This window comes from Haliaeetus albicilla, chromosome 10, assembly GCF_947461875.1.
Source record: "Haliaeetus albicilla chromosome 10, bHalAlb1.1, whole genome shotgun sequence".
Lineage (NCBI taxonomy): Eukaryota > Metazoa > Chordata > Aves > Accipitriformes > Accipitridae > Haliaeetus > Haliaeetus albicilla.
The window spans coordinates 37,547,413-37,565,830 of NC_091492.1; the positions used below are offsets into that span (position 1 = coordinate 37,547,413).

The 18,418-nt window shown below is 37.8% G+C and overlaps 1 protein-coding gene across 1 annotated transcript in view; it reads left to right on the forward strand.

Moving 5' to 3' along the window:
- PPIL2 (peptidylprolyl isomerase like 2) overlaps window positions 1–18,418 on the forward strand; it is a 74,934-nt gene that overhangs the window by 21,776 nt on the left and 34,740 nt on the right. Inside the window, exons 9-12 of the mRNA XM_069795052.1 lie at window positions 8,416–8,491; window positions 9,930–10,090; window positions 11,619–11,694; window positions 12,909–13,015. Of these exons, the coding sequence (XP_069651153.1) occupies window positions 8,416–8,491; window positions 9,930–10,090; window positions 11,619–11,694; window positions 12,909–13,015 (420 nt within the window). The remainder of the gene's footprint in view (window positions 1–8,415; window positions 8,492–9,929; window positions 10,091–11,618; window positions 11,695–12,908; window positions 13,016–18,418) is intronic.

An 18,418-nucleotide genomic window follows, 5' to 3' on the forward strand; every position in this document is an offset into this window, starting at 1 on the left:
AGCAAAACAGAGGATTTTCTTTAAGTGCTTGCTTAGAACGGTTTTATTCTGAATAGATACCAATATTGGCCTTTTACTGATTTTAGCAGAATTAAAACCTAAATTAAAACAGCACTGTAAATTTCACAGTGTAAAAGATAGTTATTTACAGATGATGTTTAGTATCAAAAGATCTAAAAATTTTGTTTAAAAGTAGACATTTTTAAGCTTGCATGATTTCAAAATAGGGGAAAAAAGATTCAAAGATCATTGTTATTGGAGTCACGAGTTAGTGTGCATCTCATGAACAGTTAATTGCCACTAACCAAGACTAATACAGTCTAATTTGAATAGAAAAATATTTTTCATTTATGTCTAAATTTAAATGAAATATATCCCCTCTTTCCTACTCCCCAGTGCTGAACAGCATGTTTATAAATATTTTTCCTCTATTCCTTTGGGCTTGTGGCGGTTCAAGCTAATGCAACAAAGTAGAATGTTTTTAATTCAATGGAAGCAAAAAACATAGCTTTTTCAGATTGAAAGCTCCCAACAGAATGTTATTTGAATGTAACTGCATCGTTGCTAATGGATTTGGAACGGTAAAAAAAGACAACATGAGTGACTAAAAATGTTTCTGTGCATCAGTGTGGAAAACCAAATTATTTTGAACAAATAATTGAAATGTGCAGTCATTTAAAAATATTTAGATATGTTTTGTAGGTTTGGAATTGAATGTATGTATAAAGAGTGTGTTCCTGTTACATGCCTAGCTTTGATTTTTCATAAAAGCAAATGGATGCTATAGTCCCCTAGATCTAGCAATAGCTAGCAATTTAGATGTTCCCTATGTGGATTTTTATCAATATTTTTCATCTTCATTCTGTTCTTGACATGTTTGATTTCTTTCTTGCTTGGACGAATATGTCTGGTAACAGAAACTAAGTAGATTATGATAGTTGTCCAGTCACTGGTACAGTCATCCTGCAAGCTACATGAAGGTCACAGCCTTACATTGCCTGTACCTCTCTCACCTCCATTTAGGATGATGTTGGTAATGCGTTGAGTAGATTTGTTCCTCTTAAGTAAACAACTCGTTATGGATTGGTGTTAACTTCTGCAGTGTACAATCCTGTGGTATACTCTTCTCAAGTAAGTTTAGAAATAGCAAAGGTACTCTCATCTTGGGATTGGACTGGAAGAGATTTTGACCATCTGAATGCTGTTAACCAGCTAAAGTTTGACCCTTCACCCAATTAGATTTTAAATATTTTTTTTCAAAAAAGGATTTTCAACAAACAGGCTAAAATGGCTTCAGGGTGTTGAATGAGAAGTAAGCCATTTAATATACTGCACAACACCCACTGCAAACTTGCAAGTATACCTTGATTTCTCTTAATCAAATGGTGCCCTACCCTGACTTGCTTTGTTGAGGCCAGAATGCAACCTAAAGTGGTATGACCAGCCTGGGTATTAAAATTTTTTATGTATATGTGGTATAGGAATCTGTCGTTATTTTCTCATCGTATTTTCTTCATGTAAATTGTTGAAAGGCAGACCCATGTCTCCTCTGCAAGCTCTCTTGTTGACAACACTGCAGGCAGCATGGTGGCTTCATACTGCCAAGCTCTACCACCTGTGGCTTTGTTTCTTAGCCAGAGTTCATGACTGCAATCTGTTGTGTTTCAATTTGTGGCTCTAGAGCTCTATTCCAAATCCTGCTTCTCTTAAAAACCTTTCAATTCTGTGTTGAAATTTATCACTTTGTTGTTTTCCCATTCCCCCATGTAAATTGAGTACTGTCGTATCTGAGAGAGCTGGAATAGAGTGAGTTGGTAAGACTGATCCTCCTGTTTGGCAAAAAGGTAGATATAAAGGAAGTTGCTATAAAAAACATTCTTTGCTTTGCAAATAACAGCTGAATAGGACTGTCTGTAATAGCTGTGTTTATCAATAGGAAATAGCGTTTCCAGAGGCTGACTCTGAATGTCCTAGGAAGCAGATGGGGTACCTGTGTTTGCTAGTGAAATACAACATGATAAATGGAAAATTTGAATAATGTATGTTTACAGATTATTTGTATGATCTCTTTTTTCCTTGTTGATACATAAAGGGCAATCCTACAGCTGCTAGGGATGTTCTACCAGAATAGCTATTGACCTCAAACTTGACCTCTCTCTCCTAATGTATATAATTAAAAACAAAACCAGAAAATTTTGCTCTTTCCAGAAGAGAGAGAATTGCATAAAATTTTTTTGTTCTGGTCTTGCTGCTAAACATTATTCAAACAGTAATCATAATCCATCCCTGTTATCTTTTCTGGTGAACACCATCTCAGCTGGTCGCTTTGCTTTTACTGATGGTTAATCGTGTCCTATTAAGTTTACTTGTTAAAAAGGACAAATTATTTTGGATCTTGAACTAAAAAAAGGAAAATCACAACTTCAGTTGTTAATAACACTATCTTAGATCTATGATGTACTTCTCTTTGTAAAGGAATCCACAGTGCTTCCTGCAGTTACATATACAGAAATTGCTTTTTTCTCTGTTGAAATGCAAATGTCCTAGGGTAGAGCATGGCAGTTTTTCATCAACATATGGTGATATTATCCAGCCCCTCAGGGCAGGAGGTAAAGAATAATACCATATCCTGGTGTGCAAGATACATTACCAGAACTGGAATGTAGTTATTCAGGCAAAAGATGTCATGGATTCTGGTTTAATATCTTGCTGATAACAACAGAAATACATGTGACATTATTCCATATTAAACTCTTCCTAGACACTAGCAGTCTTAATATGACTGGATTTTTTAGACTGTAGCTCTCTACCCTCAAGTTGAAATTTCGTTTTCTTAGCTGTGTGGTCTTGCCACAAACTCAAGTCAAGCTTTCCATCTGTAGTGCTGATGTTACTTTTTTCCAAGTTTCTCTCTCCTTATGGTTTATTATTATTTCAGATAATTTTTCTCTCAGCTGTACTGGCTCGTATCTCTTCTAAATGGAATATTTCTGTTGTATTTTGTCTGTGTTTCCTATAACTCTAAACCCACTTGTATTCTTTTACCTTGAAAGATGATCAGCTCAGCCTAACTTAGCATCCCTTGCAAATGTCATGAATGTGCTACCAGCTGACAGACAGCTAAAGTACTTCAAGATTTATTAGTTACACTTAATATGTAAGGTATGATGTAAAGCACTTAGACACCTGTGGGGACAAGGTTATCTGTAATAGGAAGGCTGGTATTGTTGAAGCCTGTTTGCAGTGTTCTTATCCCCCTCTTCTGCTTCCCATTCTGGTACATTGCTGTTCATCATTTCACTTTGGAACTGTTTTAAAGGTAGGGTTCAGTATAGCTTTGAAAGAGTTTTGACAAAATAAGATTGCATTAGGCTGCGATTCAGAAGTAGGTGATTGTTTCAGTCCTGTGTTTTACAGGTTTTCAGCTGGTTTTCAATCTAAATGTTTAACCTAATTTGAAGTTATCTTCCAAAGTAAATTTTTTTGGTGGTATAATTCAGGGTTAGATCTCAAGGTCTGCTGTCCACCATTTAATCTTTGTGACAAAATCTGATCAACAGTCTGGTAGAAATTATTATTAATTACTGTTACTGTAAATTCTTTGTGTTTCAATCATATATTTTGCAAATTATTCTTTGTGTAATGATGTGGAACTTAATAGCAAGCACATAAATAAGTATAATCTGCACTCCTTTGTGTAAGAGTGGGCAGGCTGAAGCACGTGCTTGCCCCAGCTCAAGATGCACAGAGAGAAACAGCGTGAGCTACTGCTTTGCTGGACACGGTGGCGGGCTCTGAGAGTCCTGTGGACTTCTTCCCATTGCAACAAGTGTGAGAGGATCCTGAGGAGAGAAAACTTAAGAATGTTGCAATACCCTACTTTCACATCCCATTTGGTAGGAATTGTTCAGAACAACTTCCCCTTTAGCCCCCTGTCAATTCTTCATCCTCCACTGTGTCTCTGTTCACAAACCAGAAACCACGGCTCTCAAATTTGAGAAGATACAGCAGAAATTATTCCTGCTCTGGAAACTCTTAGAAGCTATAGCTGGGCTGTATGCTGGCAGGGGAGGGGAGTTGGTGAGAAGTCTGGCTCTGCTCAATGGCAGTCCTTGCAGTTAAAGCAGAAGCAGACGTGGTCTGTTCCTCTTCACCAGAAGAATTGCAGTAAACCCCCCCAACCCCGTTGTGCCAGTGGTAATAGGCACAGTCCTCTGATGGCACCCTGCTGAGAGCCTTCCCTGATAGATGCACGCTCACAAATGCATCTACTTTGCACCACAGAAATGGAGGGTGGTTCCTGGGAGAAATAGGAAAAAAAAATATCTGGGTAGAATGCAAACAGGTTTGCTGCCATTAAAGGAAAAAAAAGGCTCATACTGTTATGTGCTTCCTTATGTCAATTTTATTGTTTCCGTATAACTTAATCAGCAATGGATAAGACATAGTTCCCAACAAGCTGTTAAACACCATTGGCATTTGTGGCAGGAAGCATAACTAATGAGCTAAGTTGGAGGTAGCTGAGCTGCACACTGTTAATTGATATTTCACTCCTCAGCTATTTCTTGTTTGCTCTTTGTGTGACAGAAGGTCAGAGCAGATTTCCTCTTGGTTGTGGATGAGGGCTCTCTGAGAGTGAATCCTGCCCCAATGCATGTGCAGAGTGGCTGGTAAAGAAGTGACGTGTTGGGACATGGTCAGCGTATGAAAGTAACAGTCCTGAAGATAATTAGGGACGCAGCATGGCCAAGAAAATAGTAAGAGAGGAATCAGGCCTCAAAGAAATCACACGGTCTAAAACTGCACTGGTTTTAACCTGCTTTTTTGGGGGGTTGTGTGTATGGTGCTTAAGATTAACAGAGTTTAAGCTGTTTCCCTAAGTAGGTGAAAGTGGAAAATGATAGGAAAAAACCAAGTGGAATAAAACTTGAGATTACTTGTTTTCAGAGCTCAGCTTTCACAAAAACGTCAAATATGAGATTTTTAATAGTCATGATAGTTAGCAACCCTTTGAAGTCTGTATCTGTGCTAGTAATTTGCTAAACTAAACTTTATGGTTTGTAACCTTAATAAGAAAAACCCTGAGACTGCTACCCATAGTAATTTGAATACATATTTTTAAACATGCTAAGACAAACAAAAGTAGGCCAATTTACTCTTCATGGTTCATCTTCCTTTCTGGTTTCTGCACACTTACACAGAACTTATTTCTTTAGGCCTTTGGGCTCTAGGCCTTAATCTTAACAGGATTGGGAGCATCCCTGTGAGTCCAGCCTTTCTCTGACCAGGAGAGGCCATTAATTCATTAAAGCTCAAGGCTTTGACCATGCGGGTACGTCTGCCTGCCCATTCCTGTGGTGTTTTGGTTGGACTGCTCTGAGTTTGTGCCCAGTAACTGTTATGGATGCAATGAGAGGAACTTGGCAGGCTAATTATTAGTGTTTAGACAATTTTCTTTCTGAAGCGATATGTCCAAAGACCATGTGCAGTTTTAAAATTTGCATACACCTACATTTAAAAAATGTGTATCTTGTGTTGTAGGACTCTGTACCATCAGTAGGGAAATGGTATGTGTCTTCTGTTGCACAGGTTGGACTGGTCAGATGTGTTTCTGCTCTTGGGGATGGTAGAAGCAAATGGTGTCTTGTGTTTAACTTAATATTCATCACAGTACTGTCACAGTTGGTATGCACATTTGTCTAATTCTAATCAAACTAATTCTAATCAAACTTCTAGTGTATCATGATGCTGTATTTTAGAGGGAGGAATCAATATGTCAGCTGCTTGTCCTAGGTATCCTATGTAAGATGACACTCAAATTTCATCTTAAGGAACCATTTTTGAGGGTTTTTTTCCACTGACAGAGGGAAGCTGGTTTTGGAGTAGGCGCATGGGTTGTCTGCCTTCTCAACGCGTGTTGAGGCTCCTGCTGTGCAGAATCAGGAACACAAGGGACAACACTGTAAATCAAACCTGTGTCGAGGTTTCCGTTTGAACAAATGGCCCACCTGAATGTGATGAAGGACCTTGTGCGGAGGACTTTTGTCTCAGTTCTGGGGCTTGAGGTTGTCTCGGGTCTCTCAGAAAGCAGATGGATGGCTGTGGTCTGCAAGGAGAGGGAGCTGGCCTGTGGCCTCTGCTGTCCTTCATACCATAATGGATGCGTTGCCTATGGGGAGGTTAGCGGCCATGTGGAGAGCCCTGAGCAATCCCTTGCAGGGAGGGACACACTAAACATTTTTGCTGGAGTTAATGGCATTGCTCAACGCCTGCAATTAGGCTGGTTAAGCCAGGTAAACAATTGAATGAACTGTGGCTGTGAAACAGTTTTAACTAATCTGATTCTTGGTACCCTGAGCACAAAACACATGGTTTCATAAGGCACTGGCAGTTGTTATATCCTTTTATTTATTTTCAAATAATCAATAAATCAGTAAATCAAGAAGCTTTATTTAGAGGAATATAGTGAAGGTGTTTTCTGGTTCATCTTTACTGCTGTATCCTGCCCTCCCTCCTCTCCATGAAAAGTCAGTTTCAGGAGTCAGTCTTGCCCTTCAGCTTTGCCATGAACGGCAGACATGTGGATTGCTATAAATCCATCTGTCTCTATTAATATTAATACACAGATTATTTTTTTTTTCCTTTCCTGGAAAGGTAAGCAGTCTTACTTCCTTCACCTTTTGAGGTGGTACATTTATGTGCAAGGCAATGATTTCTGTCTGGGAAAGCTACAGCTCATGATTACTGAAGAGTATTTGGAAGGAGGCAACCTGTGACTTCTGGAAACACACTGAGCCCTTTCTCCAGACTTTCTCCATGCATCTTGTTGACTGTCAGAGAGCAAGGCTGAAATTATCTCTATTCATACATACATAAATATGTATGCGAGGTAATAAATAATAAATACACCTAAGTGCTGGTGTCAGAGGATACAAAAATGGTTAAAAAACAGATCCAAATTTCCTATTCCTTAGTAGTTTTATTTAAAGATTATCTGTTTCTAATGCAAGATCTTAAAGATAAAATATCTGGGTTTTTTGGCAGTCCATGTCTTGATGAAGATCTATTGGAAGGGTAGAGGCGGGCAGGAAACAACAGAAAATTATTATATAGTGGTTGGGAAAGGGGACAGGAGAAAGACAGGGGGTCATCTTTAGGGTACAGAATCACAGAGCTTGATTTCATAAATGTGTTTTAGTTTTACTACCAGCAGTAAAACTAAAAATGCACTTTCTGGTGGAAGCGTACCATTTCAGGGATGAATAAAGAGCATAATTAGATCATTTAATAAGTGATGGAGCTACTAGCTCTGCTTGTATTAATCATTACTTTTACCAGAGATGGAATTGTTAGAACATCTTACTAACAGTGGTGGTCCAAGAAGCTTTGTTAAATTCATTTAGGATAATAGTATTCATGTCAGTGTTATGGTTCTTTGCATAATATGTTGTATTATTTTTATCCTGAACTTGAAACTATGGCATATTATTAAGATATTTTGGTATTTTAGATTTTGAATTGTTTCTGTAAGATAGAATTTCCAGAAATGACTGGGTGTCCTGGGCTGATGTTTTGACCTTTCAGTTCTGCAGAGGAGCTTGAGGAAAAAACCTTGAAGTCATTGTAAGAAGAGGATTAAGGACTGTTTAATAATGGTATAATGTAACCTAGATCACCAGTAGGCATTCCTTGTCTCACTCTCTCTAACAAAAGGTCAAAGTTATGCAGAAAGTTGCCTAGAGGTAGTATAAAGACTTACAGTTAATGGACTGTATTTTTGCTGTTTTCCTTGAGTGGTCACTCAATAAAGTTTTCATAATGCCACTTTTTGTTGCTTTTTATTTTATTTTTTTTTATTTTTACATGTAATTCTATAAGCACAGGTTTCACTAGTTAAAAAAAAAACAATCAAACCAGTTCTGACTGCAAAGACTTACTTGCTCTGAGGTTTATTTGTATTTTGAAATGCATTACAAAAGTTCATAGAGCACGTGCAAATCAGGCACACTGTTATAAATAGGAGATAGCTAATGTGAATTTGCATAGATTTTAGACCAAACCACAGAATGAAGCAAAGAATCAGGCGATTGCAGCTTCTCATTGTTTCTTCTCACTGGGAAAGGGTAGACTCAGCTTAGTTCTGTTAGTAACTTCTGTAGGCAAAATATGTGTAATATGTTTGAACTAAATTCCAGATCACTAAGGAGCCTACTGTGAACAGGCTCGTTGCTGGTGTCAGTTGGGGTTGATTGCTTTATATTTTTTTTGTCTTTCTGTGATTTGGGGAGTATGGAAGTTATTCTGTCTCTCCCTATTCATTTATTATGGTGGTGTCTGCCCTTCAAACTAGTCTGTTGCATGGAATGGGTGCGTACCAAGCTCTCTGATATTTGTTTTTTTAATTATTATTTTCAGGATCCAACAAACCTGGATAAGTTCAATGTCTCAAACTTCTTTCATGTTAAGAACAACATAAAAGTAATTGATCCAGGTAAGGATGAACTGAAGGTATGCTGAGAAAATACCAACCCAAATAAATATGCAAATTCAAAAGACTTTATGGAATTGACATAGTTTTCTGGATGGACATCCCTCAGTGGCTAGTGGTAACTTTGAAAGCTTCTTGGAAACATGAATAGCTTGTTGAAACTGTCCTTTATACATCAAAAGGTGTTAAAAAATTTTGAAGCAAAGACATGATTCTTTGAGAAATCATTAACTGTCTCTATCGAGTGCTGTGCAAACACAGAAAGCATTCAATATCCTTTAAGAGTAGGTAGATGAGAGAGAAGTGAGAAGAGGAGGAAGAATAATTTGCCAAAAGGTCCCTTAGCCTTGTACCAGAACCAAGACGAGGAAACCTACATCTTCCATACCTGTCTGCTAGGCTCTCTTTCATGTGTATCAACAATGTATTACCCATCCTTCTGTCTGGATAATAATGGACATCTTCCAAGTTAAACATTGATATAGATTTTTGTAAAATAGTATCAAAATAATTTTAATAATAAAAAATAAAATGTTCTTTTTTTCCTCTGTTCTAGATTTCTAAGAAGTTTACTTCTCAATTCTTTTGTGATTTTTGGATAGCTAAATGCTTAGTAATATCTGCTAATATTAAATTGCTGAAGGAAAAAAATTCTCCTTTGCCCTTGTGGTTTCCATTAGAACTGTTTCTAATGAGGTCTAATTGCTGATTCTAAGCATGGTGTGTTTTTCTGGGTCTTATTATGCTCATCTCATCTCATCTCTTTTTTTTTTCTTTTTTTTAAAAGATACTAATTCTGCAAGCAAGCATCTCTCTTTCTGTTTACCTGCTAAAAATAAGTAGGTATTATCTCAGAGATGGAATATTTAAAATCCAGCAGATAGTAGGCATACCAAGACAGAGAACGAGTGAAACTTTTAAAAATAAAAAATTAAATAAATTTAAAAAATCAATTTCCACAGTCCAGTCCACCAGCCTTGTACCCCTGGTATCACATTAAAGAACTGATCTTGGGATTTTTGCATCACAGGCCTGGCCATTCAGTGACAAGACAAAGGACAGAAGTTTATATTGTACCCAACTATATCTTGTCTTTATTATTCTATAAAAATTTTACAAGACTTGCATGAACTTAGATACTTTCTAGTGGTTTCAAAGGAATTTTTGCAGTAGTTGATTTGAAATTGTTTTTTTCTTTTATTATACTTCATTGTATTGGCATTTATTGTGCTATATTTCAAGTTATACTGTCATTAGTGTTATGCATTGCTATTTGTTACTGTTTCTGCAGGAATAAATATAGTTACTAGACCTTTTTATTTAAAAAAAAGTAGAGATAATATCTAGAATATTTTTGTGTAACTAGATATGTAATAAACTGAAGGAGAACAAAATAGAATTCTTCTTTTAACTCTGAATGATTTAACTTTGTCTTATCTAGATGAAGAAAGAGCAAAATTAGATCCATCTTACTATTTAAAAAATACAAATACAGAGACCCGAGAGACTTTACTGGAGCTTTATAAGGAATTCAAAGGTGATGATATTCTAGCAGCTACTATGAAGGCTCCTGAAAAGAAGAAAGTGGATAAACTGAATGCAGTAAGTTGACTTAATTTGTAGTTTGGCGCTGACTGACTTCTTCAGAAATGGTAATAGATGTTTTTCAGCTTAGAGGCCATATTGCAGTATAAACAGACACTACTCCTTCTGGTTTCTGTTACATGGAAATTCGTCATAGATGAGAATATGAGAGTCATTGGGATTCCTTAGAAATATGTTGTATGTGTCAGTGAGTTTCTCTTTGTTAAATCATTGTACATGACCAAACATTTTAGAAATGGAGCACAATAAGAAGGAAGAATCTTTATGATGTGGTTATGATGTATATGTTGGCAGAACATTTTTTCCCAGGTTGTCATCTCTTGCTTTGAATTTGTGTTATCATTGCTTCCTGCAGTTATTGGCAGAGAGAACACACCTTAAGGGCTGTGCAAGTGAATCACTTCTGGTGTGGTCAAATATATAAATCATCCACAGCTGCTTCTCCATCTTTTTTCAATAGAATGCAGGATTTTTAGTGGAATATTTTAAAGGATGTTCTTCCAGGTGCATGTTACTGTGTGTTTGTGGCTGTCCAGAGAAACAATTCATCTGCATCTAGACTTCCTACATCAAAGGCTGTTTTTAATGGGCAAGACAGAGTATTCTTCTTTCCTTTAATAATTCTGGGATGTTTGTGTCTTCATGCTTTGATTACACTTACACGAAAAGGAATAGCAATGCAGCATATGGCTTTTAATGAGGAGGCTTAGTGACAGATTAGGGAGTATATGTGACCATGGGATCACATCTGCCCCTTTTTCAGGGCATCTTAGTGTTATAAGAAAACAAAAGATGTAGGGAGAAAAAAAGAGGTGAGAGACAACGATGAGCTCTACACATGTTGGAGAGTCAGATTGTCAGGTAATGATGTGAATGGGCATAATTATAAACTTGCATAGGATGCAGTGTAACCTTATTGACAAAGCATTGGCCTGACCTGTATTCTTTACTAATTCTTTATTAGATCTTTGTAATTTACTACAAAATCCATGTGTGACATTCACATTTCCTTTCTGCAGGAGAATTACAAGGCTCAAAATAGACATTGGGAACCATGGGACAGTGCCTCTGCATGCAGAAGGGCTGTGTGTGGGAGGGGGGGGTGGTTTGCTTTCCTCCACCGTACCTCTGCGGTTCACTCGATTTTCCTTCCACTTACTCAGCAATGTTGGAGAATTTTACAGATGTCTTGCCAGCAGTACTCCTTTCATATCTCCACCTGTGGACATACAAATAAATTCTGATAATGGAATCTTTGCGTAATGATGTATTAAACTGTAGTGGAAGCAATAAGCCCCTTCAGCTCAGCACATGGGCAGCCTTAACTAGAGTTTCATCAGAGCAAATATTACGGGCAACAGATACAGAGTTATCGCTGCATCATGCATTTGTTTGTTTCTATAGGAGCTAGAGCAGAAGTCTGCCTTCAGAAGGATGACATTTATGTGTTTCTAGTATATAGTATCTTTAGTAGATAAATTCTAAGATCTAATGTCTTTTTTCCTGCTTTTTCTTCTGTGAACAGGCTCACTATTCCACTGGAGCAGTAAGTGCTTCCTTTACCTCCACTGCAATGGTGCCTGAAACTACCCACGAAGCAGGTACCAGAACTACCTAGCTACAAGTTGTTTATTTACTTTCCAGTTTTAAATGTGTTCCCTAGCACACATACATTTATGAGGACTGAAGGAATGCATTGATAATTGGTCAGTACTGATGCCATGGAAATATGTTCCCTGAGTAGATATATCCTTACTTTCCAGTGAGCTCATTCTGAAAATAATGGAGCAATTATAAATTAGCTTTGGCTTTGAATGGCAGTTACTTATGTTGGACTGAAATGAATGAGGTATTTTCTATGCCTGGGGACCACAAAATGGGATATCCACTTATGTAAGTTAGGAATTAAGTATAATCTCTCCTCAAATAGCACACAAAATCTTTACCCCCTTCCTGGCCTAACCCAGTATTGGTTAGAATGGCAGCAAATTTTGTGGTGATAACTGTTGATTTACAGCTTTTCACGGTTACACAAAAATGCACTTTAGTACAATAAAGTTTTTTTTTCATTCTCCAGCCTAAACACAAATATATAGAATTTATTTAATTTGAATATTGATTACATAGCTGAGCAATTAGTATTCCCAGTTGAAAAGAAAGGTCTTGCTTTTGGCACTAAAATGCAGCAAGTATGTCATACACTTAGGCAAAGGTTGAATACATTGCTAAAACTACTTTTACCAAGTTCAGTTCCTTTACTTAGTGGATTACAGTGATTTGCAGGTGACTCTTTGAGTGTTGAAAATATCTGACTAACTGGACATTTTGACAAAATGGAAGTGGAAACATCCTAGATTAATCCTTTGGTTTGACTTTCCAGTAATGTTTCCAGTAACAGCTTCATTTGTTTTCAGAACTGGGTAGGTCCTCATATGTCAGCAATTTGTGGTTGGCTGATGACTACCTGCTTGGCTTCCAAGTTTGACAAGAAACAATTTGGTTTCAAAGTAACTTTTGTGATTGGTAGACATTACTTGAAAATTATAGTTTGTAATATTGAATGCTTCTGTGACTTAAAAATATAGATGATATTGTTGGCTCTCGAGGAGTTGGTGGTTTTCTATAATGGAAAGTGTTTGGCACAGAGATTAATATGAAGTTATCATAGATAAATTGCAGAGTACAATCCCTGAAGACCTAGTACCCCAGGGGAAGAGGTCAGACAGTAGAATCTAGCAATTCGTTTTCTCATGATTTCTAAAGATCAATGAGTAAGCTTCCAGTGAGCTAATTATTGTCTTTTGCTTTGATACAGCTGCTATTGAAGAAGATGTTGTAAGATACAAATACGTGAAGAAGAAGGGCTATGTGCGACTTCACACTAATAAAGGAGACCTAAACTTGGAGCTGCACTGTGATATGGTACTGTGTGCCCCATAAGATGAACGTCTCTAGATAATGAACAGAATGTGAGCTGGCAATGGAAATGTCCAAAGAGAGGAATAGTGTGTAGTTGTAATAGATATGGACAAATAACTAGCTTTCAGTTGTTTTGGTGTGTTTTCATACATACACAAAACTCCTTTGTAAAATGTATATACATTATTTTATATATTATACTACTGTATGTATAAATGTTCTCTGTAAGTAGTCCCATACATTTTAGTGGACTACTTACAACATCTCAAGGTACATGTTTAGAGCTTCAAAGGGTCAGGATTATAGTGACCCAAACAATGACAAGGAAGGTAGATAGAAAAAAGAAGAGCACACAGAAGAGAGAATAACCCAAGGTTACACACCAGGTTACTGGCAGAACCAGGAAGAGAACTTCAGAAACTGAGAGCAGTCTGTCTGCCTGAGTACATGTAGTTAAGATCCCCAGAAATGGTTAGATTTACTTCTAAATCCTGAGCTTTACGGAACAAACCTAAATGAAAATCTTAGAATATGTTTTTTGCTTCCTGCTGTCTCAGTTTTGAAGGTCCCTGTTTTCAAACATCTTCCCTTTGCCATTAAGAGGTAAACATTCATTTAAAAAAAAAAATGGACTAGAGTTTTTTTGCAGTCAATACAGTCTGCTTCTCGTGGAAATCTGCGGCTCTTAAAATAATAAACATGGCAAAACTTATGATAGACAGATGAGTTGTGGCGACAGTGATGTCTCAGACGTCACTGCTTGCTAGTGTGCTTGCTTATTTATGTGTACAACCACATCTATAAAAGGAAAAGAAGTTTTCAATGTAAAAAGCCCCAACCTTCCTTTGTTTACTGAGATTTTTATCTCAGGAGATTATAGGCCTGAAAATAGATGGTTTAGGAAGTTGAAGGATGTGACTAGGAGTTTAAATGGTAAAACTTCTGCTTGTTGTGACTCTCACAGAATTTAAGGACAGTGGTGCTGGCTAGGAGCTGGGGTGCCTGGTGTGAAATCCAGAGATGCACTGGGAGAGTGCATCCTTTTTTGCCTGGGAGAAAGAAAAAGGACAAGCCTGCTAGCTTTCCCTTCTTTTCCTTGCTCTCGCGTGAGTAAGGAGCAGGATAATGTGTAAATATCTCAAGCTGATCTATGGAAACAGTATGAGAATCTCCACAGCAGCCTATCATGCTAGTAATTCTGTAGGTCTCTGTCATCCCTACAGGTGTTTTCCATGCTCTTAAATAGTAACACTATGTAATAAGGCAAAAAGCAGAGGATGTTAGTACAGCAATATTTGGGGGAAGCAGCAGAATGAGCAGATTGCATTGAATCATTTGTTTTGCCATATGTTCTCAAACTGGCTCCTGGCTAATGCAGGCTGACAGCAGCTATTCTTATCAGTGTGGGTTTTTTGGCCACATGTGTGACCAGTGTCACTCAGTCCCAAGGACCCCATCTCAATTGCCCATTATAAACTTCCTGTATGATATCCATTGTGTTTCCTTTTTTTCAAATGAATTCCTATTCATCTCCCTTTCACACACGCTGCTTCTTCATATACACATTGGAAGTGTGCACTGTTTTACACAAACAGACATGCTTGAACATTGGCCTCTACCCATCTGTTTCTTTCATTTCTTTGTGTCGATTAAATCTGTGTGAATTAAGCAGACCTTTGGCACTGCAGAGGGGAAAAAGATATATATTTAGAATAAGTAGGAAAAACTTGCTGCTTTAAGGAGATTTTCACAACATCCACTTTAGGTCATCATCCTAGGTCTATTAAATCAGTTCTTCCGGGAGGCACTTGTTTTTCAACCTTTACTATATAAGGAGTTTGTGCTTCTAACTTTGGTTTTCCTGAATCACACTGAGGTTAGGCACATAAGGTAGCTTAGTGCAGATAGCGCAGACATCTTACAAACATATAACACATATAGGTCACAAACATATACACAGATCAGCTACAACGGATCTATTGAGATTGCAGAGACAGACATAGAAAATGTCTAAACGCATCCAGTTCACCCTGCTTGTGAATATGCATGGTAATATTCTTAATTAATCATATGCTGAGTTTTTTTATCAGCTCTCCTGGCTTATTCAGTGTGCAAGCTGAACCAGTTCTGAGAGCTATTTGGAACTATGGAGTGAAATGGTTTATATGCAGGATTTGGTTTTCCTGCAAAAGTGTAGAATGTGGGTAACGTCCTTGAATGCAGCCAGGGGGAACTGCATTGTATCATAATGCTCGCCCAAATTAATGTTGCACAGGCTTTTTGGTGCCTGACTTTTCAGCCTTCATGATTTTTTAACATAGTTGGCATGGGTAGTACCCCAGCTTTTCAGAAAGAAATGGAGAAAAAATTTCCAGCCCAGAGTAATGTATTGATACACACTAAGATCACCAGCAGATTTGGGACCCCTGGATTTGGCACACAGATCTGTGCTACTTGAGTGAGTGGGAGAGCCAATAACAGTATTAGGTTGTCATTGCTATTTGAATTCAGACATCTACTCTCTCAAGCAGTACAACTGCAGGAGCAAGTATATGGTTTATAAGCCATATTACAGTGGTGCTTAGCTTTGCTTTTTAAAGAGTGAACACTGCCTTCCTGGTTGTTGTCTTGACTTGGCCACAGGCTCCTTTTTTTAATTGCTGACCGATATCCTGTGTTCTAGTTATTATGGAAGCCACCCTAGCAGTGGTTGTATTTGCACAGTACTGCAAATACATGATCGTGAAATGCTTTAGGAAGCTTGAGGATGAAGTTGCTATATAAATATCACAAATGAATACCTGTGTCTGGAGGTAGGACTTGCAAAATTCAAATTACATTTTAAAATAGTCTTACAGGTTAGATTTCAATATACACTTTGAGGTGAAGTCTTCTTGCTAAAATAGAGAACAGCAAGTGACATACTTGGTGTCTTAAAGTTTATGTCAACTGAGTCTTTGATTGTATTTTCATGCCTATGGGCTGTGTTTAAGCAAAATATTCTTGCAGTTGTGCTCTCAGCAGTCTGCACTGCTTCTGAAGTCTACCCAGTATCTCTTTGTCTTCAGTACACTGCCTGGGTTCTTACTCTCTCTCCCTTCACAGCTGTTCTGTCTCCTGTTCTTTCTTTCCCCTATTTTTTGTGAGCTATCTGACAGTATGAATTGTTTGGAGTTCAGTCCATATATACACGTGGAAGCTTTTGTTTAAAAATAAATCTAGGGATCTTCATATACTTGTACTTTAAGGTGCCAATCAATAAGATTGATAGTGATGGGATTTGTCCTAGCACCAAAAACCTAATCAAGAAATGTTTTGTATTGATCCAGGGGAGGAAATCAGTGCTGCAGTGTGATTGAAGTCATCGGTTACTTTGTGACAGGATTTAGAAAGAGAGCATGAAATAGGGCTAGAATCCAGATATTTTCTGTGTTTGAAATTACTTCTTCAGACCATCAGAAAACTTCAATTAGGTTCCAGAAAGGTGATCTGTGGTTTAAGTCATTGACCTGAGAAAAGGCAATAAAAAGACTTCGGAAGATAAGCTGGATTTTTTTCCGGCAATAAAAAGACTTTGGAAGATAAGCTGGATTTTTTTCCATCTTTTTGAATTTGTGCCTCAAATGAGCAAAGGTACACTACTGTTCTCTCTTTGCATTGTAGTGGTGTGCCTAGTACTCTTTGTTGCCATTTGTTTTTCTTTCAGTCTTCTTATTCAGATACAGTATGTTCCTCCTGATGGGGACTAATCAGATGGCCATTTGTTAGGGCCATTTTCCAGGAAGCCGAGTTCAGCTGGGCATAAGCAACATTTGTTGTATACACTAATTGGAAACAAATTTACAAAAATTGTACTTGCCAGAAGTAATTCTGGCAAGTACAGAAGATTTAACAGCATCCAACAAGTGTTATTCTTTCAGCTCTAGTCTTATGCATTGCCAGACAAATAAATGATGAAGAAATAACTGATGCAAGGCAATGAATGTTGCTGGATTTCTTGTATTTTATTTGCTGTGGTCCTTTTAGCTGTTTGAATCAAGATGCTGCTGGGAACAAAAGTCTATATCATCCATGTGTATTCTGCTATATTAGTCACTATAGTGATGCAGTTATATCTTGTAGGTGGTGGAGCAGCCTCCTAAGGCAGGGTGGAGGCTTTACCCTGTGCAAAGTCAAATTGACTTGGATGAGGGAGTAGAAAAGTAGTGTGTTGTAATAGCTAGAGTGGAGAACTAGGAGCTGGTAAACCCTGAATTCTGTGCCTTTGCCACAGACTTGCTGCATGATGTGGCTATGTCATTTGGTTACGGATTTTTTTAAGTCAGTGGCATCCCATTTTTTATTTCACAGTGAGCAATAAATATGGGCATAATTTTGAATCCCCGGGCAGTAACATGTATCACAGATGCCTGATTGCTGGAGTGGAGCTACACAAATAACCTGGGCTGCCTGTCGGAATCAGCAGCCCTGCATAAGAATAGACAGAGTAGCAGACTCCTAGTCTCTGCACCTGTGAAAGGGGATAAAAATTCCTGCCTTTCCCTCTAGGTTGCTTTGAGGCTTTCTTGTTCAGGGCTTGTACTTTTTTCTGTTCATTGTCATGGAAATATATACATGTAAAAAAATTTAACACTCCAGAAGACCCTGTCAAAATGATGAACAAGAGGTTTGGTGTACTATCTCCCTTCTCTCCTTTTTGAGTTCTCCTCATACAAGTGGTCACTCTGGGATAATGATCTGGTGGTTAAACACAAGCCAATAGCAGTAATTGAATACTAATCCGTAACTGCCACAACAGGTTTTGTAAATTCGCCTGTCTCTCTCAGGCTTAATACTTTAAGGTTTAAGGGCAAGTTGGCATAACAAAGAAGAACGCGAGATGGATTTCAAAGCTCCATCCAGCACTCCACAAATGCTTTTTGAGGTTTTAGGACCTGGCAAACTCTGCTTAATGATGATGTCTTGGCATAACTATCTGAAGAAGCCATTATTCTACAAACACTGATGTTTTAATCTTTTGAGGCCCTCTGACCTGTTAAATATGCCTGTGATCTATAAATGTGTAATCCAGCCCCTGTTCTTTGAAATCATCTCTCCTTTTGTGTGAGGGACTGCTCTGAAGATCAGAAGCCTGTGAACTTCTTATCCATTTCCAGTGGGAAACAAGCGAGTTGCTGAAAAAAACCTTTGACCTCCTGGCACGACGAGGTTCCCGTCTTCTCAGATATCTTATTTTCTTTCTGATTTAAACATCCATTCTACTCACTTTCTGTCAGCATCATCGTGGCACTGTCTGGCAAATAACTGGCTGATGTTTTACCAGTGTCTGTTCATTCAGTAATATGTTTATAGGGATGAAGTTCAGTGGTCTTGGCATGGTTGTAAATTACTTATTTCTTTTTTTTT